This window comes from Diabrotica virgifera, chromosome 1 (assembly GCF_917563875.1).
Source record: "Diabrotica virgifera virgifera chromosome 1, PGI_DIABVI_V3a".
NCBI lineage: Eukaryota > Metazoa > Arthropoda > Insecta > Coleoptera > Chrysomelidae > Diabrotica > Diabrotica virgifera.
Genome location: NC_065443.1, coordinates 89,929,443 through 89,954,850, shown reverse-complemented (window position 1 = coordinate 89,954,850; position 25,408 = coordinate 89,929,443). Strand labels below are relative to the sequence as shown.

The 25,408-nt window shown below is 32.1% G+C and overlaps 2 protein-coding genes across 2 annotated transcripts in view; one reads left to right on the top strand and one right to left on the bottom strand.

Annotated features, from left to right (window-relative positions):
- The window catches only part of LOC114329730 (uncharacterized), a 909,636-nt gene that overhangs the window by 710,292 nt on the left and 173,936 nt on the right, over positions 1-25,408 (bottom strand). The window lies entirely within an intron of this gene.
- LOC126891168 (uncharacterized) lies at positions 11,185-14,008 on the top strand. The gene is made up of 4 exons (XM_050660354.1): positions 11,185-11,320; positions 11,667-11,828; positions 12,576-12,852; positions 13,066-14,008. Exons 1-4 carry the CDS (start codon positions 11,185-11,187, stop codon positions 14,006-14,008), a joined length of 1,518 nt encoding a protein of 505 aa, XP_050516311.1.

Below are 25,408 nucleotides of genomic sequence, written 5' to 3'. Positions count from 1 at the left end.
AGGTGGCTCAACAAAATATTTAACATTTAATTTTCGTTATTTTTGATTTTTTTAAAAGAGTCAATAAATACATATTTGTTAATTAATAATGATGATTAGTTTGTGACAAAAACTAGACAATTAAATGGACAACAAAATAATAGACACAATATACATTGTGTCTGGTACATACAAAAAACCTATTTAGTATCACCTCATAATTACTTTTTTTTATAAAATCTTATAGTGCGTCTAATAATATGGCCAGGGACTGTAGTCCGAAAAAGGGAAACTAGAGCTCTTTAAAGATTGAGTCTTGTAATTAGTTTCTTTTTAAATACCTCCAGAACGCTTCTATTTAGAAAAACCAAAACTCGTACGAATATTTATCTTCCAGAGATAAATCTATTCTATCAATTGCGAATTTCTTGTACCAGTCATAGGCGTACGTTTTAGGTAGGGCAACAGATATTTTATAGCATACCTTTTTTTGTCTTTAACAGTTTAGCATTTTTGACACCGGTTTATTAAATTGTAAGATGGTCTAGTAGTAAAAATGACCGGTACTAGAAATTCGCAATTGATCAAATCGATCTATCTCTGGAAGATAAATAATTTACCAGTTTTCGTTTTTCTAAATAGTTTTTTCTTAATTTTTTTTTTCAAATTAAAAAAAAAACGAAATCATTTCAAATCGATTTTTCTAGAAAACCGTGTATCCTACCTTACCGTACCAAGAGTACCTTGTAGTACTAAAATGCCTTATAATTTAATAATCCAGTGTAAAAAATACTAAGACGTTAAAAACAAATAAGTTGCGCGATAAAATATCCATTGCCCTACCGATAACGGATGCCTATGACCGGTACAATAAATTCGCAATTAACGAAACCTCTGGAAGATAAATAGGCTTACCAGTTTTCGTTTTTATAAATAGAAGCATACTGGAGGTATTTAAAAAAAACTAATTACAAGACGCCATCTTTAAAGAGCTCTAGCTCCCTTAGGAAGGATTTTCGGACTAGGTGAGTTGGGTTAAATTGTCTTAAAATTATTTGAGGAATCTCCGGTTTTCGTTTGTCGGGAGAGTTTCTAGACACCCTGTATATTATTTTAGATTTTTTTAGTTTTAATCAAGCTATTCTGGGTGCGCCAAGGGTAACGTCATTTTGACGTAAAAGGTGCGTTTAAACGACCTTTAATTTAATTTTAATTTTCAAACACCTTGCGGTATCGGTACTCACCGGAGGAACTGCAGACGTTTTTATACAATTAGCACAATCTTTGTAAAGACAATGAAGTCGACTTTACTAAGTAACAAGACATTTACTCAACACACTACACATTACACTACCTGATTGCGAAATCACTGTACCATGCCAGTGGCCATTAGTTGCCGAGGCATTAAGCTAAATAAAAAAAATCCAAACAATCTATCGGTTGTCGTTTAGTATAAACAAATTGTTTTTTCGTGAATTTAGTAACGTATTATTTCGTGGATATTACCTAAAGCAACATCAGGTTATGCTGACTGTGAAATTGTTACTGGAATTTTAATTAATTGAATCCTTTAGTGGAAAGTCTCCAGGAGCACATAAATTCCGAATGGGTTATTGGAGATACTAATTCATTTTAATGCACATGCATATTGCATATTGTCGATACAAACGACGGCAGCACTTTGTACTGATTGCGTTCTATTTAGGAAGTCAATAGAGAACGAAAACTTGCATTGTTTCGGAAAAAATTCAAACAAGCTTATATGTTTCTAAAACTTTTTTTGTTAGTTATAACTACCTCATCACGTAGCCCAGATGTTGTAACTTTCTTATTTTTATTGCGTTTATTATTTTACATTCTCTGCTCATTTGTCACAATACTTCCGTGTTCGTTTTCTTCTGTACCCATGCTATTCTAAGTATTCTTCTGTAGCACCATATTTCAAATGACTAGCTTATTAATGTGTTCTTACTTTAGTGTTCAGCTTTCAAGCCCATATTTTAGTATGGAAAACATCTCATAGCTCTTACTATCAGTTATAATTTAGGGTCTTTATTGCAGATAATTATTCTTTTCATTTTATAAAAGCACTTCATTTTTTGCTACTTCTATTCTGGTCCATATTTCTATTGTTTGATTATAATTTTCTGAAATTTACATTCCTGGGTTCCAGTTTCAAATAATATTTATCATCCTTTTCTATTGGTACATCTACCACATTTATGTTTGTTTGTATATTGGTTTTCTTTGTTATCATATATTTAGTTTTTTGTATCCATTTTTAACCCAGTTTTAATGCAGTTGACCTGCTTGTTTGGTTTAGTATTAGTTGAAGTTGTTCAACAGAGCTTGTCATAATAATATGTCACCTGCAGATCTTATGTTGTTAATAGTTCTTCTTTAATTATTATTCCTCCACTTTCAGATAGTAGTGGTTTTTCAAAAATGAATTCACTATATACATTGAATAGAATGGGGACATAATACATCCCTGCCCAACTCCTATCTTAATTTCAGTTTTTGAACTGGGTTCGTTACCTATTATAATTTATATTGTGATTCCAGTTGGCTTTAGAATTTGGACTAATTGTTCATATTGTTCATTGTCAAATGCTTTTTCAAAATCAATATAATAAACATGCATACCGTAAATCATAAGCACGCATTCTTCAGCTATCACATTAAAAGCAAATAACCCATCTCTGGTTCCTAGTGCGTTTCTTAACCCAAACTAACTATCATCTATTCCTTCTTCCAGTTTTTTTTATTTATGCGATCATTTTCCATGAATAACTTAGAACACTATTAATCATTTTTAGCGATAGCGCAAAAGGTGGAGAATGTCCATTGTTTCGGTATAATGTCCTGTTTGTTTATTGTGTTAAACAAGTCTACTATACTAAATTCACAATAAAGATGGACTAGAAATAAACAAACCAAGACACCTCAAATCCTACGAGGAGCACTTCCGAATCATGATTTACATTGTATAAACTTTGTAAATCATTATTTGGGATTTACAATACAGGGTGCGCCAAACCTCTGGTCTTCTTTGATTACGGCTAAACTATGAGATATAAAAAAAAATGTTTATAACAAAACTAATGTTTATCAAAGAGGTCTATAATTTAAAATTATTTTCAATTATACAGGGTGAGTCAGAACGACGGTATGAACCAAAGTTGTATTTTTTTAAATGGAACACCCTGTATGTTAAATCATTTTTGAATATATTATTTAAAAATATGAAAAATTTGTATAAGGTCTTATAGGCCTAAAGTTAATAATTTTCGAAATATTTACATTTTTATTGAGAAAAATGGTAATATTTATAGGGCTGTGGATTATGTTTCCAAGGAAATAAAAATTTAGGTGATAGGTCAAAGTTTTTAAAATATTGTGTTATTTTTAAATAATTTAATATTTTTTACTTTTAGCCATAAAATATACAGTGTGATCACTATTTGCAAATACAAAATTTTCTCATTTTTTTTAAATGGGACACCCTACACCCTATATATTAGTTTTGCGTTTTGTAGTAAATATTACAACCTTTCTTTTGGTATAAGGTTATATGTACCTAGCATGTTTCGTTTTGTAGATATTTTAAAAAAACTATAAATTTTACGTTTTTGCGGATTTTTTATTTAAAAATTTTTTTGCAAAAGAAAATAATTATAATCTGGTTTTAGAAACATACACTAAAATATAAAATATGAAAATAAAAACGTAATTAAAGATTAAAATAAATCGTATGCTAGTACAATTCAATTGAATTTAATAACTTTATATTATTTTACAAAAAATATTTTACCATATTAATGAATGCATAAATTAGTTACTAAATTAAATAAACAACCGAATTTTAAATCAACCGTAGTAATTCTTCTACCGCAGCAACTTTCCTGTACCAAATTAATTGTTAGTTATATTGTATTTACGAGTAAGATCAGTTAATAACTTTTTAATTTACCTACATCTTGAGAACGTATAAAGTATGCTTTGAAACAAATGAACGTTATGGAAGTATATTAAGAAGTAAATAGTATTTATGTACCTACTCGTGTCACAAAAGCTGGTAATAATTTCTAATGGTTTCGCCCAAAACAAATGTCATATCCAAAAATTTTTCGGTTAAAAAATTAAAATTTAAAATATAAAAAATTGTTACAAAAAATTCAACGACAAAAGTATTACCAGCTTTTGTGACACCAGTAAATACTATTTATATTAATAAATAATTTGGCTGATACATTTAACATTCATTTGTTTCAAAGCATACTTTATAATAATTTTTATATTCTCAAGATGTATGTAAGTAAATTTAAAAGGTAAATTAAAAGTTTAACCAAATACAATTTAACTAACAATTAATTTGGTACAGTAAAGTTGCTGTAGTAGAAAAATTACTACGGTTGATTTAAAATTTGGTTGTTTATTTAATTTAGTAACTAATTTATGCATTCATTAATATGGTAAAATATTTTTTGTAAAATAATTTAAAGTTATTAAATCAAATTGAATTGTACTAGCATACGATTTATTTTAATCTTTAATTACGTTTTTATTTTCATATTTTATATTTTAGTGTATGTTTCTAAAACCAAATTATAATTATTTTTTTTGCAAAAAAAATATTAAATAAAAAATCCGCAAAAACGTAAAATCTATAGTTTTTTTAAAATATCTACAAAACGAAACATGCTAGGTACATACAACCTTATACCAAAAGAAAGTTTGTAATATTTACTACAAAACGCAAAATTAATATACAGGGTGTCCTATTTAAAAAAAATGAGAAAATTTTGTATTTGCAAATAGTGATCACACTGTATATTTTATGGCTAAAAGTAAAAAATATTAAATTATTTAAAAATAACACTATATTTTAAAAACTTAGACCTATCACCTAAATTTTTATTTCCTTGGAAACATAATCCACAGCCCTATAAATATTACCATTTTTCTCAATAGAAATGTAAATATTTCGAAAATTATTAACTTTAGGCCTATAAGACCTTATACAAATTTTTCATATTTTTAAATAATATATTCAAAAATGATTTAACATACAGGGTGTTCCATTTAAAAAAATACAACTTTGGTTCATACCGTCGTTCTGACTCACCCTGTATAATTGAAAATAATTTTAAATTATAGACCTCTTTGATAACATTAGTTTTGTTATAAACATTTTTTTGTATATCTCATAGTTTAGCCGTAATCAAAGAAGACCAGAGGTTTGGCGCACCCTGTATATATGTACCGTAAAAACCCGATTTCGGTTAAAACCCGAATTTACTAGGAAAACTAGTTTTAACTATTGGCTTTAGACAATTCTAGTTTTAACTAGTGAAAACTAGAACTATCAAATATTTTCAGTTAATTCTAGTTGAGACTAAACATATTTCAGTCAAAACTAGTTTTTACTAAACTTTGCAGTAATTTCTACATTCAACTAAAACTCGGTAAATAATTTGCTGCTCTGGTTGTTTGTAAATAATTTCTCTAAAACGTAAAATACTGGACAAGATCGTAAACGTAAAAAACGCAAGTCCTTTGACCACGTTGTTGTTATTGTCTTGCATCCAGACTGCTAACATTTTCTCGATGTTTTAGTTAGCTCGCTCTACTGAACCTTGACTTTGGTTGTGCCTTGGTTTTCCATGAACTAATTTCGCCTTAGGTCAGTATGACATTACCGCATTTATAACTGCATTACCGAACACTCAGCCATTATCGGAAAGTAAAATGCATGAATGTAAAAAGTCAAGGATATATCCGTTAATTATTGATAAGCAACTTCGTCCGCCCTCTTACTTTGTAATGGTCTCAACAAAACAAATTTTGTTAAATGATCTTGATAAACCATAATAAACTTGTAGCCGTGATCCTCTTGTGATTGCATATCGATCAAATCTACCTAACAGCAACTATTCATTCTGAATGCAATATAGGTTTCGACACAAGACCCCTCTTTGCTTTACTCTTCTTCCGTTGGCAGGTCTCACAAATTAATATAAAATTATTGAACATACCAATTGTTATATTTGCGTATTTTCTGGCGGTTTCAGTCTTCAACCTATCCCAACTTCCATTACCAATAGCAAAGTGGGCTGCTTCAATTATGTCAAAAATGTCTTCAGCAGGTACATAATATTTGATGGGTTCAATTCTAGAAGCCAACTTTTTTATTTCGCCAACTTCAACAATTCTAAATCGTTTTAGTTTTTTCTGGGCAGACAGTTCCGCATCTTGTACTTCGGGCATTCATTTATTGTACATGCTGTGGTCACAATATCGTAGTGACTTTCTTTCTTCTCGCTATGTTCCTTTTTTAAGATCTTTTCCAAAAAATGTTCTTTCCAAATTCTGATATCTCTGCTCTCAACCTGATCTTTGACATTATCACTCATGGTGAATAATACACAGTAGTGTAATATAACCAATAAAAACGATGCAGAAAAATCAACAGTTGCACACATTCCCAGGAAATGGACTTCCCACCCACATAGACATCGTTGTTGCTAAAAACCTAGGACTCCAAACAGAATTAATCACACTAAATGAAGGAACCACAGATCACAACCCCATTCTACTAGAAATAGGAACATGGGAAGAAACAAACAAACCGAAGAGAACTAAAAAGAAAATAAAGTGGACAAATTACAAAAGACTAGTTAGTGAAAGAATAAATATAGTACCAATTCTAACCGACCCAGAACAAATAGAAGAAAAAGTCCTAGAATTAGAAAACATCATACAAGAAGCAATCAGAAACAGCACAACGGAAGAAGAAGTCGAGATCCACACGGGAAGGTTCAAAGACATAACACAAGAAATAAAAGATCTTATAAGGGAAAAGAACAGAGCGAAGCAAATAGCCAGAAGAACGAGAAACAGAGTAGACAAAACCTGGGCAAATACACTAAATAGAGAGGTGAAGACGGCTCTTCGACTACACCGCAGCAAAAAATGGGAAAACTACGTACAAGAGATGGAAGAAACAGACTCAAACATGAAAAACGTCTGGAAGCTTCAGAAAATGCTAAAAAGCGATAGAAAACCCATCCCCCCATTACACGGAGTAAACGGCATAGTATACTTCATAGAAGAAAAAGCTGAGGCGATGAGGTCCACACTCGAAAGTGAATGCAGGCTAAACTTCCATGTAGACGAAGACGATGACTTCTTGGAAGAAGTAGAAGAGCAAGAAGAGGTACCAGAGGATCCGGAAGACATTATTCCCCCAACATCACCGGAAGAAATTAACGAACATATAAGAAACAGTTCTCCGAGAAAAGCGCCTGGTCTAGACCAAATATCAAATAGAGCTCTGAAATACCTACCCAGAAAAGGTATAGTGTATTTTACAAACATAGTGAACGCTATACTCAGATATAAAAGATTCCCAAACAGATGGAAAGAGGCCCATGTCATCATGATCCCAAAACCTGGCAAAAACCACACGTTCCCGCAGAACTACAGGCCAATCAGCTTACTCCCAGCTATCAGCAAGATAGTGGAAAGAATCATCCTCAGCAGACTGCAAGCGGAAACAAATAGATTACAGATAATCCCTGAAGCTCAATTTGGATTCAGAGCAGAGCACTCCAGTGAGCTACAAGTACTCAGACTAACTGAGTACATAGCAGCTGGTTTCAATGATAAGCAGTACACTGGAGCGGCATTCCTGGACGTAAGCAAAGCTTTCGACAGAGTATGGCATAAGGGGCTCATTTATAAAATGCGAGGATATGGGTACAGCGGGGCGATGACGAGACTGATCTCTTCGTACTTGGGCGACCGGAGTTTCAGGGTTCGGATAGGACAAGTCCTGTCCGAGCTCGGGAGCCCGGAAGCTGGAGTGCCACAGGGAGCGGTCCTGTCACCTCTGCTGTACACAATATACACCGCTGACGTACCTAGAACACCAGGGACCCTAATGAGCCTCTACGCCGATGATACAGCGATAGCGGCCAAACACAGAAATGTAGAAATAGCAGTGACCAACCTGCAAACAGCGTTAGAAGACATCGAGGAATGGAGTATAAAATGGAAGATAGCCATCAACTCAGAAAAGACGCAAGCGGTACTATACAAGAAGGGAAGACAACAGCCAGAAGAACAGCTGACAGTGCAGAACACCCCCATCGAGTGGAAAAATGAAGCTAAATACCTAGGTGTCATCATGGACAAAGGATTAACCTTCCAAAAACATGTAGAAGCCACAGTCCAGAAGGCCAACATAGCGAGAGCAACATTAAGAGGACTCACAGGCAGAAAAAGTAAACTAAGACTAAAAACAAGGTTAAGATTAATAAACAGCATAATATTACCGGTATTAACATACGCATCTCTCGCATGGGGCCAAGTATGTAACACCCACAAAAAGAAGATACAAGCGGTCCATAACAGCAGCTTAAGAGAAGCAGCCAGAGTCCCAAGATACGTAGCAGAAAGATTCCTGTTCAAAGAACTTCAACAGGTGAGAGTCACCGAAATGATTACAGACAAGGCAAGGGTCAAATTCGCGGAACTGGAGCACCACCCAAGTCACATACTGCGAGAGATGCTAGGGTACGATGCGTTCCACCGATGGAAGCACAAACGTCCAAAACAGCAAATATTGTGAAATGGGAAAAATAGTGAAAACAGTGAACGGTTCGTAGCTCGAAAACAACAAGTGCCGAAGATAACGTAACACACGTAGGTTCAATACCACGATCACCTCAAGGTAAGACAGTAATAGAAAATTACAGAAGGGCGTAAGCCCCCAAAAAAATATATAAAATACAAAAAAGGCGTAAGCCCCCAAAAAAATATAAAAAACCAAAAAACACTCAAAAAAAACTCGAGCAACAAGTCATTGGACAGAGCTCAATGGGGCTCGGTACAATGACTTGGGGCCCAAGCAAGCAATTTTAGTTTCCGCGGATAAGTAAGTAAGAAGATAAAGGCACAGAGCGCTTCACGCTGGCCTAGTTTTTTGCATTCGATTAGGGTATCACATGGAATCTTATTACCCAGGATTCCATTGTGAAGAGCACTTGGCTACGATAGTTGTGCCCCCATCGCGCATCAGCGTGCTATGGGGGGGAAAGGGATGGCCTGGGGCATTGGAGCGAGGTGGGGTGATCCCTGTTCATACTCGGGTCAAAACACCTCGCTCCAATGAATTGTTACACCCGAATGTACTTTTTCGATAGGGTGGACACATCCCACAGGTCGGGTTGAATCAAATTGCTTGCTTGCTTGAACAGTTGCACACACTAGTTTGTTACCGACCGACCGCCTTCGTCACTAACCCTACTCCGAAAAAGTCAAATCGTATTTGTCTCTTCTGGCAACGATTTTAACTGATATTCGCTAGTAACTCCAGTAAAAACTAGATTAAACTAGTATAAACTACTCTAAATGAAATTTGTTCGGGATTTCTAGTTTTAACTGAATTAAGCAATCAAATCTAGTTTTGACTAGTTAAAACTATAATTGTCTTAAGCGCCTAGTTGAAACTAGTTTTCCTAGTAAATTCGGGTTTTAACTGAAATCGGGGTTTAACGGTAACATAATCTACATTGTAAATCATGATTCGGGAGTGCTCCTCATAGCATTTAGCGTGTTTTGGTTTGTTTATTTCTAGTGCATCTTTATTGTATACAGTGTAGGTATACAGTATTTTAGTATACAGTGTCTAAAATTTCATCATTTATGCATTTTATTCTGTCTTCTGGGATTCGATTTGGACCTACTGATGCACTATTTTTGCTTTTTTTAATGTCATTTTAAATTGCTGTCTTCATATCTTTAAAACCCCACCATCTTCTACTTCTACTTCCATCTGTTCTGTTTTCTATTGTCTTTGAATAACACATTGATATATTTTCTTCATCTCTTCAATTTTTAGTATAGATATTGTACAATATTTAATAAAGATATTGAATGGTTTATACAATAATTTTAATGTTCCTTTATGTTTATTATAATATACCTACTGCTCATTTTCAATATATCTCTTCCACAAATTAATATAAATTTAAATTGTATGTTACGGTACGCTAATACAAAGCTCTTGTTATTTATACCCATGTTACTGAAAATAACAATCAAATGGTCATAGTTTATTTTATCGAAAGCTTTATCAAAATCCACAAAACAGGTATATAATGCTATTAAATCTTCACTAGGCGTCAATGGTAACACAATTCCCATAAGTCTTTATTGGTTTTTCATTTATACCATTGTCGATTCAATTACTGTTTACAACAGGATTGTGGAGGATTTTGGTTTTATTTTGTTTGGTATTTATAAATGGAAATGTCGATTAGCTTCAAGCTATTTGTTTGTTTTCAATTTTACTTAAATTCTAGCACTCGGTGGGCAACATGAAAACCGTCTACTCGGAAAATTTCGATTAAAACTGTTTAACACAGTTTTCCGTACATTCATCGGCAGATACGTGCCATGGGCGATGTTTGCAATGTTGATCCAGCTGGAGATACTCTCAGCTTTTATAAAGAAAAATATGATACGAGGGAGTTATTGCTTGTAAAGTGATTTTGTTTCGAAAGCTTTGAACTAAATACATCATTTTGTAAATATATAGAGTGTGTGAATAATGCGGGACGGTCGAGTATCTAGCAAAATGATCATTAGATTGAAGAATTGAAAGACATGGGTTTAATCAGTGCCGGATCTAGAAACCGCGAAACCCCGCGGCGCGGGGGGGCCCCGGCCTGGTGGAGGCCCCTTCGAGGCCCCCTCCCCCATGATTTTTCTATGATTCTGAAAAATCGATTTTATTTCTCATGTATTGAATATTTTATACTAATAGTAGACTCCCGATAGTCCCGATTATCCACGAGCGGATTAACCACGTTGCGGATCAACCACGATCGTCAAAAATAAAAATTAAATCACATAAATACTGTAACACGTAATCAAACACGAACAAACGAGTAAACAACGAAGCGGCGATGTGCTTGTAGTGCGCAGACTGTAGCGGCGTTTTCAATACGTCGTATGCTTGTGCTTGTCGCATATGAGTGATGAGTCACGACCGGTCGACCTTGGACCATGCAGCGCTCTATGGTTTTGAGTTCAGTTCACTCACTGTCACTGTGTGGGTCAGTTGTGTTGTCTGTCAGTGCAGACCTTTTGTTATTGTAGGCTGATCCAGGTCTTTTCTCACTTCTTGGCGTCATAATGAGTTGTAAACGTGATTACGAGAGTGGCGTTTCCAAGAGAAAGAAACAGAAAGAAGAACAGTTAAAAAAAACTAATAAAAGTGTTGAAAGTTACTTTATGTCATCAAAAAAAGTCAATGAAAAGACGTTAGCAGGTAACTATAATCATTGATTTGTACACGAAGTTCTAAGTACTGTAGCGTGGCATACTTCTTTTGTATATATTTTTCATTATTATTTTATTTTATTCAAAATTTTGTGCTGATTTCAAAAACATATAATGTTTGGTAGATTTTCTTTCAAATATTTCTAGTAAAAATTTTACAAACAAAATTTGGGGGTAGGAAGATTTGTTTCAGTTTCGTTTTCATTTAGAGATTCACTTTACCCTTCACACTCGCTAACGATCGTCTGCATATTGCACACACAGAAATGACATTTCCATTATAAACGTTATTTTCATTCTTAAGGAATATTCTGAACATAATTTGTTTGATTTAGATGAAGCAGAAAGAGAAGACGAAGTACAACCCGAACCCAGCAGCAGTAAGTTGGATTGCCAAATTATAAATATTCAGGATGAAGATGAAGTTATGTTGGAACTGGAAACTGGTAATATTGAAGATAAAAGTAAAGAAGACAGAAAAATAGGTCCCAGTGCTGGTAAGTCAACTTACACAGTTCTTGATATTGAGAGGGATCATGACGCTGAGGTTATAGCTTCATTGTTAGGCAAAGAAAATCCCACAGACAAAGGTCATTTTGAGAAAATCAGTTTATCGACCACACTAAAAACATTTATAGTAAAAACAGGAAGTTGTCAGCCAAAAGGGCCATTTCCAAAAGATAGCAAAAACAGGTCTTTCTCTTCATTTTACTATAATACAGATCCAAAAGCAGGTCAACTTAATTCTGTCAAATGGCTGAACTACTCAACACTTCAAGACTGTGCGTATTGTTTGCCGTGTTGGTTATTTTCAGACTTGGGCGAGACTAACCACGGATGGGTTACTGGTTTGAAAGATTGGCAAGGCTTATCAAAAAAAATCAAAACTCACAGTACTTCAGAAAATCACATTCATGCTTGTAAAGCTTTCCATCGATGGAAATGTAGCAAACAAATAAATAAGTTGGTAGATTCAGAACAACAATCTCAAGATCTGTTTTGGGCACAGGTCTTAGAAAGACTTTTTGATATTACCCTTACGTTGGCTAAAAATTCACTAGCTTTTAGAGGTTCTCAAGAGCATAACGGTAACTATGAGGGAAACTTTTTATCTTTAGTACAACTGTTGGCCAAGTATGACACTGTTATGGCACAGGTTGTAAGCATGCCGAAGGGTCACACTAGATACTTAAGTCATGACATACAAAATCAAATCATTAACTGTATGTCTTGATAATTGAAAGGAAAGCTCCTTGAAAACATCAACAAAGCAAGGTTTTTTTCACTTATTGTTGATACAACACAAGATCTTGGCAAGAAAAACCAGTTGAGCTTTGTGATTCGTTATACGAATTTCTTTGAAGAGTTGAGGCAAGACGAAGATGGTAATTTTGAAGAATATAAGAAATTAAGTATTGAGGAATCATTTCTTGGTTTCTTCCATGTAAAAGACGCAACTGCACTTGGACTTTCCACCCAAGTTGTTGACTGTTTACAAAACCTGGGCTTGGATATACACAAGTGCAGAGGACAAGGCTACGATGGTGCGTCGGTTATGAAAGGACCATACACAGGTGTGCAGAAAAGACTTCAAGAAATTGAAAAACTTGCTGTTTATGTACACTGCAATGCGCACAATTTAAATCTTGGCATCAATGATGCTGTTAAGGAAGTGAGAGCAGTGGACAGTTATTTCACAACTCTGCAATCTCTTTATGTTTTCTTCGGCCTCAGCATTAAGAGGTGGGACATTTTGTCGTCATTAACGGGTGAATCTGAAGTGACATTGAAGAAGTTGAATCCAACTAGGTGGGCATCAAGACATGATTCGATTTTAGCAGTTAATGTAAGGTATTTGGACATTATGAAAGCTCTTACGAAGATTATACTTGAGAGTAACAAGCAAGAAGAAGTTTCTGAAGCTAAAGCACTTGCAAAATCCCTTGATAACTTTCAGTTTGTAATGCTGACAGTAGTGTTGTCCAAGATTTTTACACAGCTAAACATCACGTCTAAGTTTCTTCAAGGCAAGGAAACAGACTTAGAAAAAGCTGCCAGAGTACTTGAAAGAAGTCAAACTGAGCTCAAGAAAATGAGGGAAGATTACGAGGCCTACAAAGACGAAGCCACACTTAGAGCACGTAAATGGAACGTACAACCAATGTTTTCTCAAAGCAGGCAGCGCAAAGTAAAACGACACTTTGATGAACTAGCAGAAGATTTCAGGTTTTCAAGTGGTGAAGAGGCCTTCAGAGTGCAAGTGTTTTACGCTGTTTTGGACATAGTCAATCGTCAAATTGAGGACCGCTTTTCTTCTGTTCGAGATGTTGTCCAGCTGTTTTCTGTTTTATTTCCAACAGTTCTGGTCAAGCTAACTGAAAAAGAAATCTTTGAAAAAGCTGGAGAATTGCAAAGACTGTACGAAAAAGACATAGGGCCATCGCTACCTCTTGAACTTATATCCCTTCAAAGTGGATTTAAATGTGAGCTATCAAAACTGAAAACGGTTTATGACTTAGCTTCACTTTTAATGATTGAGTTTGACACATTAGCTACAAGTTTTCCAGAAGTACAGACTGCTCTAATGTTATTTTTGACTTTGCCGGTAACAGTGGCATCTGCAGAAAGGTCGTTCTCAGTGCTAAAAAGAATTAATGTTATCTCCGAACATCAATGAGACAAGACAGACTTAGCGATCTTGGAATGTTGGCGATAAACCAAAGAGAAGCCTCACAACTAGACAAGCGTACGTTAGTGCAATGCTTTGCAGAAATTAAATTTAGAAGGAAAGTTTTTGCAGTGTAGTATTTTTAATTTTACCATAACCAATTATTCTAGATATTGGCTTATTTAACTTAAAATAATTTCCAAACAAACTACTAAATCAAGCAGTTTCATGTATCATCAAAATTTAAATTTGTGCAGTATATCAAAAAGTGTATTTGAAATTTTTAAAGAAATTTATAATTTTCAACAACAATTTTCGCAAACTTATTTTAAAAGAGGTGTATTTTCATTAAGAATTATTTAATATGTTGCCTCGTTTAACTTAAAAAATGTTGCAAACAAACTAGCATGTAAGAAAATTGTATTATTGTATTACACCAATTCTGTGTAAAATAAACATTCATATGTGAATATTAAATTATTCGTTTTATTTACCTTTTCAATTAAGGTTGTTTCAATATTGTGCAACCATACTATGTATTATTTATTTAACTGGACTTATATTTCATTTACTTCTGCATTTGTTTTGAAAAAGTGTTACCTTCTTACCATACATCTGGGATCATTACATCCATTACATCTTCTTACCATTACCTTCTGTGCTGGTTATACATCTTTGGGAGGCTTTACTCACAAGGTCAAATGAGAGGAGACCGAGATCAGAGATTTAGACTTAATTTATTTTCAGACTTAAATCTAACAATCAGACCAGTCACGAGAAAATTTAGAATGTAGTAACATAAAAAAAAAAACTAAAACTATTGATCCCTTTACAGTTATTTTATCATCCATAATCCCGTCGGGCTGAGGGTCCGGGGGTGGGTAGTTATGTTATATGGTTCACGGTTCACACGCCCCCCTCTCCTTCATACCAGGGACCCCTGTGGTAAGTCCGTATAGGGGGCCCCAAAGGACTTCTTGCAGGGGGCCCCAGAATTTGTAGATCCGGCCCTGGGTTTAATATTGTTTACAAATCTATCGACTTTCATCCCCTGGAGGTGGGGCGAGGGCAACTTTAAAATCTTAAATAGGAACCCCCATTTTAATAAATAAGTAACTTTTATTCGACACATGTTTAAAATGGCTAACATATGGCGCTATAAGCGCCTTAGAAATTATCCTTATATCTTAGGAACATTATGTAAATGGTCTAATATCTCGAGAAATATATTTTTCAAAAATCTATCGAATTATATCAGACGTGACTCCACGCCATACCCCCTTGGGGTTAGGTGGATGATAATATTTTGAAAACTTTAATAGGAACCCATATTTTTTGTTGCAGATTCTGATTGTAAAAAACATTGTTCTTAAAAAACTGCATTCAGTATCATCAATATTACTTTGCAGACTTCGATCTGTAGGTATATGCTTTTTACTACAAAAACACGCTTACGTCAGTCAAAATTTCTGACGTCAGAGCACTGCCAAAACATTAAAATATGACTTCCCATCATGGCCGTATTTCTTACACAGTGAGAAGCTAGGCATCTTACTTGTCAGAGATATTTTTCTTTGGTTTTGCTTAATGTACAAATAATATCTATAGTCTGTTCGCTAAACTCAGACATAACTGGCTAGTGATTTTAGTAAGTAATTGTTTTGTTTTTGGCCAATTTTGCCAAAATTGGCAAAATTACTAACTATTTAGTAATTATTAACGATTTAGTAATTTTTTTTTGCCAATTTTACTAAATTGACAAAATTACTTACTAAAATCACTAGCCAGTTGTGCCTGAGTTTAGCGAACCGACTATATCTATAATTGTTTATCATAATTAATGATGTCAATCGGTTTTCATTACTTGCCTAAATATATTAACTATACCCTATTCCACGAAGATACGCCTGTTTTGGATTACTTCGACAACGAATATTTTACTGTTGTTTATTGGAATAATTATTAGCGCCATTTACTTTCGTACTTCTTTTGTTGCACAGTAAAATATTCGTTGTCGAAGTAATCCAAAACAGGCGTATATTCGTGGAATGGCCCATAACAACATTATTATATACAATAAAATAGTAACGAATACCGATTGACATCATTAATTAGAATAAAGAATTACATACAGTATGGCCATGTAGTTAGTATTAACAGTATTTTACAGTATGGTAAGTTGTATCTATATGGAAAACTTTTTTATTATTAATTTTACGAAAGAAAGTTATTCTTTTGTAAAAACTTCTGCATGGTTTAAAACCAAAGATTCAACCATCAGATATAAAATTTTATGAATGTTATACGAGGTATGTCAAAAAGTTTGAATTTCACTTAAGAGTAAAGTAGCTTTATTTTTCACAATATTGAAAATTGCTATTATGAAAAGTTGTTTGGAATTAATAGGGGAGTGCATATAGATTTTCACTTCAGAAAAAATCAAACAAGATAAAACTTTTTTGTAATTTCATCAAGAAATGTTTAATAAACAACATATCAAAAAGTTCTACTCGAGAAGTGGGTGCTTCATTTTGTATTAAACAAATGAACTACGAAATTTGATGTTTCTTTAAATAACTCCGAAAATATAAATTTTAGAACAAAACTGACTTGACCATTGAAAAATTCAGAAAATTTTACAAAAAAAAACTTTTTATAAAGAATTATCTAAAATTAAATCTGTATCTTCTATAATTTTTTATTTATAACGCTAAAGTCACCCTTCTCACAAACATTGGCGCACTGTAAACTAGCGTACGGCGAAGTGCACGGTTGAGTGATTTTAATGTAATTCTTTAACTAATGGATGAAATGAAATTTTGCAAACTGAGCCCAAAAGAAAAATAATTAAGCTATCTTATGGTTATAATAAAAAGAAATAAAATGTATGAGCATAAGTACGGTGGGGGCGGAAAATGAGCCTTACATGAATTTTTTTTAAAAATGATTTAAAAATGTGTAACTAATACAATTTTTCTTATAAAACCCTCAATTTTGCACAACTTACCTTTCAAGCATCGTACTAAATGATGTTTGATTTAAAAAAAAAATCTCAAAAATTTAATTCAAATGATATGACGTCTTAAAAAATGTAATTTTTGAAATCTTAGTTTTAAATCGTAGTTTTATAGAATTACCACCAATTTAAGACGGTATTACTCAAGTTTGAATAGATCTATTACAATTTTATAAGTGTTTTTTTAAAGCTTGGGACGTAATCTTTAAAATGCACTAACTTATTTTAGTTTAGAAATGAAATAGACTATTTATTTTTGAGAAAATTAAGAAAGATAACAAAAATGTAATACAAAAACCGAAAATTACCAGCTAAAAAAATGTTTATATAAAGTGATCAAAACTTTTTTCTGGAAAACTTACCTAAAATACATTTAATAATAAACTTCAACAATAATAAATGTTCAGCAAAAAAATTTCTTTTAGCTCTTTTACAGTATGTCTGCGTAACTTGGAACCTATTGATAACTTTTTTATTATCAATTTTACGAAAAAAAGTTATTCTTTATAAAATACTCTGCATCGTATATAACCTAATATCCAATCATCAAATATCAAATTTAATGAATTTTATACGAGGTATGTCAAAAAATATGAATTTCACTCAAAAGTAAAATATCGTTAAATTTCACAATATCCAAAATTGTTACTAAGACAAGTTGTTTGGAATTAAAAAATTTGTTTTAGTGTTCAATTACATCCTTTTAATTAAAATATTGTGAATAATAAAGGCACTTAACTCTTAAGAAAAATTCATATTTTTTACATACCTCGTATAAGGGTCTAGGAAGTTTCATCGCCGCCAGTTCATCGCCGCCGTTTCGATGCCGCCAGTTCATCGCCGGCCGATTCATCGCCGGCCGATTCATCGCCGGCCGATTCATCGCCGGCCGATTCATCGCCGGCCGATTCATCGCCGGCCCATTCATCGCCGGCCGATTCATCGCCAGTCAGTTAATCGCTATCTGATATATTTCCGAGTTTTCGACAGTTACATTTATAATTTATTTTTAGTATTAATTAGGAATTCTAGGAAATGACCATTCCCGTTGCCATACTTAATCTTTTAATAGACTTTTAAACTTTTATAATATGAAATATATTATAATGATAATCTTTTAAATTTCACGGTCAACAATTCCAACCAAGAGAAACTGTTGCTTAAATTCGAAAACAACCCGAAATTTCTGTACAAAAATTTAGAGTACAGTACAGTACAGTACAAGAACAGTAAATAATAATATTTTTTATCTTTTTAATTGTCAAAAGTTTTGAACTGAATTTAACGTCGTGTCGTGTCATCTCCCATAATACAAAATCAACTGACTAACTGGCGATGAAACGGACGGCGATGAAACGGACGGCGATGAAATGGACTGGCGATGAACCGGCGGCATCGAAACGGCGGCGATGAACCGGCGGCGATGAAACGTCCCATTCCGCTCGTATAAAATTAAAAAAGTTTAATATCTGATGGTTTTATCTCAGATTTTAGACCAGGGAGAGTATTTTATGAGGAGTAACTTTTTTTCGTAAAAGTGATAATAAAATAGTTATCATAATTGTAATAAAATGATGATGAGTATCCGTAATTTGAGAAAAAATTGAAAGAAAAATTTCGATTAGAATAATGTACCTGTATATTTAAACATAGTCTTTAATTTCAAACAACTTTTCATTATAGCATTTTTTTGATATTCTGAAACATAAAGGTACTTTACTCTTTAACGAAATTCATATTTTTGACATAACTCGTATAAAATTTATAAAATTTGATATCTGATGGTTGAGTTTTAGATTTTTGACTATCCAGAGCATTTTATGAAGAATAACTTTTTTTGGTAAAATAGATAATAAAAAAGTTTTCCATATGTGGTTCCTAGCTACGCAGACATACTGTTTAAGAGCTTCTGTATAAGAATTTTCAAATTGCAATGCCATATTCGGATTCAGTATAATCAAAAACAAAATAGAAACATATTTGATCAAAGTAAAATGATGAATTTAACGATATTTTTAAAATTATTAATACAAAACAATTGTTATTGTTTAAACAATTAATAAACAATTAGCGGCCAAATCCGCGAGTAGAACTTTTTTCTTTAACATGTATATAAACTAACAAAAAAAGTTTTAGAAAAATATAAGCTTGTTTGAATTTTTCCGAAACAATGCATATTTTCGTTCTAATTGCACTCCCCTATAAAAACTATATCCTAAAATGCAATTACATCCTTCTAATTTAAAAAAATTGAAAAATTATGGATAACTAACATTATTTCAGTTATTTCAATTCTGATAACTCTTTTATTATTAATTTTTCGAAAAAAAGTGATTCTTAATAAAAACTTCTGCATCACGAAAACCTAAAATGCAACCATCTTATATCAAATTTTATCAATTTTATACGAGGTATGTCAAAAAAGATAAATTAGATCAAAAGTAAAATACTTTTATAGTTCAGAATATTTCCATTAGTAGGATGTAATTACATACTGAAACATAGTTTTTAATTCTAAATAAATTTTCATAATAACAATTTTCGATATTGTGAAAAATAAACGTATTTTACTCTTGAGCGAAATTCATATTTTTTAACATACCTCGTATAAAATTGATAAAATGTGACATAAGATGGTTGTATTTTAGGTTTTAGACCATTCAGAACTTTTTATTAAGAATCACTTTTTTTCGAAAAATAATAGTAAAAGAGTTATCTGAATTGAAATAACTGAAAATAATGCTAGTTATCCATAATTAAAAAAAAAATCAATTAAAAGGATGTAATTGCATACTAAAATATAGTTTTTAATTCCAAACAACTTTTCATAATTACAATTTTTAATATTGTGAAAAATAAAACTACTTTACTCTTGAGTGAAATTCAAACGTTCTGACATACCTCGTATCATATTCAAAAAAATTGTTATTTGATGGTTAAATCTTAGGTTTTGGACCATGCAGAGCTTTTTATGCGGAATAACTGTTTTTCGTAAAATTAATAATAAAAAAGTTTTCCATATGGATACAACTTACAGGGAGATACTGTATATCATTTGGTACAATAAACAAAACCAAAGAAAAATATCTCTGACAAGTACCTAATAATGGCTAATTTCTCACTGTACAAGAAATATGGCCATGATGAAAAGTCACATTCTAATCATTTGACAGTGCTCTGACGTCACACATCTTGACTGACGTAAGCGTGTTTTTGTAGTAAAAAGGATATACTTATATTTTTCTGTGATTAGACTATATCGTGACCGAAAAATATTTAAATAAAACTTGTATAGATAAATGTGGTTTTTCATTTAAGATTTCAAAGTTGACCCCCGCCCCATCCCCAGGGGCTAAAAGTGCGAGGTCGTGATTGATGCCATTCCATAGATTTTTAAAAACATATTAAAACGTGTTTTTGGTTTTTCATTTGGAAGTGTCTTTCTCGAGATATTAGGTAGTCCGTTTCTATAATTTACCTATGGTACAATAATAAATCGTCTTTTCGATTATAGCGTCATCTGCCAACAATGAGGAAAAATGTTCCTGATAAAACTTTCTGATTTTTTTATAATTAATTTATATCTGCAATAAAAAATGGGGATTCCTTTTTAAAGTTGCACAGCTGCCCCCCACCCCGCTCTAGTTGGTGTGGCTGGGGGTCGTGTTTGGTATAATTCGGTAGATTTTTTTAATGTATTGTTTTCGAATTTTTCGATCCGATGTTAATTTCGCGAAATATGCATCTGTCCCGTTTCTTTTCATACACCCGTATAGGTATATAATATTATGCTAATATAGAAGAGTCCATGTAGAAGAGTATTCTAATATAGAAGAGTATATGATTATAGAAGAGTTCATCCATCCATTCAAATAAAGAAGTTATTTAGTAGAAGAGGCTAATAATAGGAATATACAGGGTGTCCCGGAATATAGTGCGTTCCTTAAAGGTATAGGTAGAGGGCACCATGTAAAACAAAAAACTGTTATAACATTTTTTTCTAAATGGTACCGTTTGACCAAAAAATTAAAATAAATTTTGGTATGCAAATTAAAATCTGGCAACTCTGTGAGGTACGAAAATTTAAACGTAGACAGTTCCATCTTTAGTAAACAGATAGTTTGGAAGAATGCTGTTTAGTACCAATGCCTAAAATGTTTTCGAATCGTGAGTTCATTACCTATTATTAGTATGTTGATTATTTATGGCAGATCACTAGAGACATACTATAATTTCTTTCAAAAGGTTTTGCCGGTATTTCTCGTCGTATAAATGTATGTCTTCGTAAAAGTGAGTTACTTTTAACATTTATTGGGTATAATAATTATACTCAAGTAAGCATCTGGTGTATTTATTTCCACTGTAATCTATGTTAAAGCCCTCAGCATTCAACACATTTAACCTTTAACTACACGCGCTGGCGTACTTTATACGCCAGATATAAGAATTCTACTGCAAATATATTTAAAAATTTAATTTTTTACCTTGTTTACCTCTCTAACCTATCACTGGAATGTGCTTTACAATTTGGTTTTAGTTTCGGTATAATCGGCTTTCTGGGAAAATCGTAATTTACAGTTTATTATTTGTTGTTTCTGGGGTGGACAATATACGCCACGATTATATTAATATAAGTAGTAATATAAGTACATATTTCAATTGTTTTTTAGTCATTATGGCACAAAATGTATTTTTCTTTATAAACAATACTTTTTCTTCTGTAAAAAATCACATTTCAAAAAATTTTTTATTAGTAATTTTATTTATCATGGAATCCAGTTATTTCATGATTCCAGTTATAAATCCCTATTGGCTTACTAAGAAGAAACTCCAAGTATTCACTGATGCCGAATAAGGTTTATAACAAACAATTAAGTGTATTTTTTTTTTTTAAATAAACAAATCCGCCGTTTTTAAGTGTATTTTCTTGTGGCGTATAAAGTACGCCACGCGTGTAATTATGCTATAACTTGATGCGCGGGTAGTTAAAGGTTAAAGATTACTAAATATGTACATAATTATTAGTTCAGTTAAAAGATGTGTTTTTATGTTAAAAGATGTGTAATTCGTTTAAAATTGTGCAATAAGTATTTCAGTACATTTAAAAAAATAATTATATTAAACAAATAACAAAAAAAAAAACAAATAATAAATACATATAGTCCGTCCGCTATAACTTTTCCCATGCGGTACGATTCATTTTCAATCAAATTAAGTCAAAACATAAATTGAAACGAACGTCGATGTGTATATTTATTTTGTATACGTTTCACTTTTTGTTTTGACTTAATTTGATTAAAAATGAATCGTACCGCATGGGAAAAGTTATAGCGGACGGAATATAAGTACTATTAGGTTGGATTATTTTAAATATCTATGTACTGTCAAAAATCACATAGTGCAGTCACTGAAGGTGGATAGGAGCTATAACCTCCGATTTCGTTGAACCTCCATCGATTTCCATGAAAATTGGTGAGTGGTTAGAGGATATCTCAAGGAACAAAGGTGACATGGTGCCAACTTGCGCTTTTACCCTGGGGGTGGATGCCACCCGTCCTCGGGGATGAAAATATTTTATTAAAAATAACCCCACAGTTCGATAGAGGGACAAATTTTCAGCAAAATTTGTTATATATAGTTATTAAAATAAATCAAAACTTTTTGAGTTATTAAAGATCAAAGATTTTAATTTTTCGTGAGAAAAATGCATGTTTTTAAACGATTTTTATAAATAACTCAAAAACTATAATTTTTTACATAAAAGTTATTATTATCCAAATTGAGGTTAATAAAAAATATAAACTCCTTACAAGAAAAACCTTTCAATGTTAACTAAAAGTGGGTTATAGGTAATTGAATGTATATTTGTTTCGTCGAGTACCCAAATCTAAGTATTCAAGATTAAATACCGGGAAAATGATGCATTTTATAACATAAACTTATTATAAGCTACTATGTATATCAAATAAGCCCGCGAACAAGTTGATAGCTTTACAATTTATGCACCAAAAATGTTTCAAAATGTATCTTTTAAAAATGTTTCCAAAAAATGTTATTGTTTTTTTTTTGTAAATAACTCCGTTAATTTTTAATATATCAGGTTTAACTGAAATCTAATTAAAATTTGATTCCAAGAGCTATTAAAAAACATCGAAATTAGTATTTTAAACCTCTTACTTTTTTAAAAAATAAAAGGTTAAATGGCCCCGGTTACATGGTTCTCGCAGCAAAATTAAAATTTTAAACGTTTCAATCTCAGTTATTTTTTATTCTACAGAAATAATAAATAGGGTAAAGTATTTGAAACTAAAAAACTAAAATTTAGTTATAAATCATTTTTTACGTTTATTGAGTATTTTTGGAGTTATTATCAAAAGAAACGGAAAGTAAGATAATTTTAAAAATTGTGATTTTTAAAATTATATCCTTTTTTCAAAAATATCCATTCTAAACCGGTCAAAATTGTTGAAATCATTAACTATATTAACCTAAAGAAAATCTTGTGAGGATTACTACAAATTTTAATTTTTGTAGAAATGGCGCATGTTTTATTTTTCACTTTTTCCTAAAGAAATCGAAAGGGTTGTCTTATTTTCATCATAACTTGCTTTATTTTGATGCTATTAAGTTCTACTGGAGCTCATTTGATAGGTACTCCGAAGTACTTTGACAAGTGTTTAACAGGTATATTCTATAAAATGCATCGTTTTCCCGTTATGTAAGCTTGGATACTTAGATTTGAGTCCTCGTCGAAAAAAAATATACATTCAATTACCCATAACTCACTTTGAAATAACATAAGTTTAGTTCTTTAAGTGGGGAATGTATTAAATTTTTTATTATCTTTAATTTTGGTAATAATAGCTTTTTTACAAAAGTTTATAGATTTTGATTAATACGTGAAAAACAGCTTTAAAACATGCATTTTTTTAAGAAAAATAAAATCTTTGATATTTAATAACTCAAAAAGTATTGATTTATGTTAATAACTTTATATAACAAATTTTGCTTAGAAGTTGCCCCTCTATAATTTCTGGTATTATTTTTAATAAAAAAATTTCACTCACGAGAAGAGGTGGCATCCACCCCCAGGGTAAAAGCGCAAGTTGGCATAATGTCACTTTTGTTACTTGAAGTATCTTCTATCTACTCACCAATTTTAATGAAAATATATGAAGGTTCAACGAAATCGGAGGTGAAAACCTTCAGTGACTCCACTAATAAACGAGTTCGTATTATCTGTTATTATTCCGTAGTGCGTACGATGTTGCCAGGCTATTTAAATTTCTAAACATTAAAGTACAGGTTTATGGAAAACAATGTAATCTTCTTTTTTTGGAAAGATTAACTTTAGAAAAAGATGGCACTGGACTTTTTTGTTCTAAATTGTGTATTCTATCCATACCTTAAAGAAACGCACTATTTTCCAGGACACCCTGTATATACAACTGTGTTTTAAATAGCTTAATTTCCTATCAGTACTTCTGCTCCATTATGTCTTCACTACAATGTTTGCTAAAAAGTATCCATAAATGTTTTTCAAAAGAAACTGTGATAAATTACTCTACTGCAATGACTACAGCTAGGGACATAAACAAGAGATTAAAATACCTGAGCATACAGTCGTAAACGTAAACGTTTATGTGTGTGAAATGATATGTGGAACAATAAACAGGAGGCTACAAAATAAAGATAAAGAGAACCAAAATTGAAATTTTATAAAACAATAGTCAGGTCAGTATTAACGTACTACAGTGAAAATTTGAAAATAAAAAAATATATCGGCAGGATTTAAGCTTCCAACGTATAGCTTCTGAGAAAAGTTATTTACAAGATAAGAGGTTTTACAAGACTTGGCAGATTAGGTAATAAATAAATTAAACATTAATGACCGAAACTATAGGTGCTGCAAATTTTAAGAAACTTAAAAAATGTAAACAGTATTTAGAGATTTTTAGAAATAAAAAAATACTCAGAGTCACTGTATTCTACAAACCGGACAGATGATAAGTAAAATAAAAATAATACATACATAAGGTAAATTACCGTTTTGGAGTGTATTATTTTCCTCACCACCACTTGGATTTAGGTTACTCTTACCACTCTGCTTCCTTTTTGGACTTGAGCCGAGGGTTGCTTTTACTTGAGGGGTGAAAGCCACCTCTTTTGACCCCTGACAGTGAAAGACACTAATTTTTATTTAAGATTTTATTTTTCACCAAGTCAATAATTTTCGAATTATTTGTGAGTGAAAATATTCATCTTTCAACAAGCAAAAAAACGTTTTTAGTTGGTTTTTCGCAAATGTCAACTCACCAATACTTTTTTACAGCGCTTAAAAAGCTTTATTTTTTTTATATATAATTAAATGAATCAAAACTAAGCAAATTACA

Excerpts from the sequence above, each read along its gene's own strand:
- LOC126891168 (XM_050660354.1), top strand. The coding sequence starts at position 11,185 with ATGAGTTGTAAACGTGATTACGAGAGTGGCGTTTCCAAGAGAAAGAAA. Across the intron at positions 11,829-12,575 it reads AAAAATAGGTCCCAGTGCTG|GAAAGCTCCTTGAAAACATC; the intron begins GTAAGTCAACTT and ends GATAATTGAAAG. Across the intron at positions 12,853-13,065 it reads CTGGGCTTGGATATACACAA|CATTAAGAGGTGGGACATTT; the intron begins GTGCAGAGGACA and ends CTTCGGCCTCAG.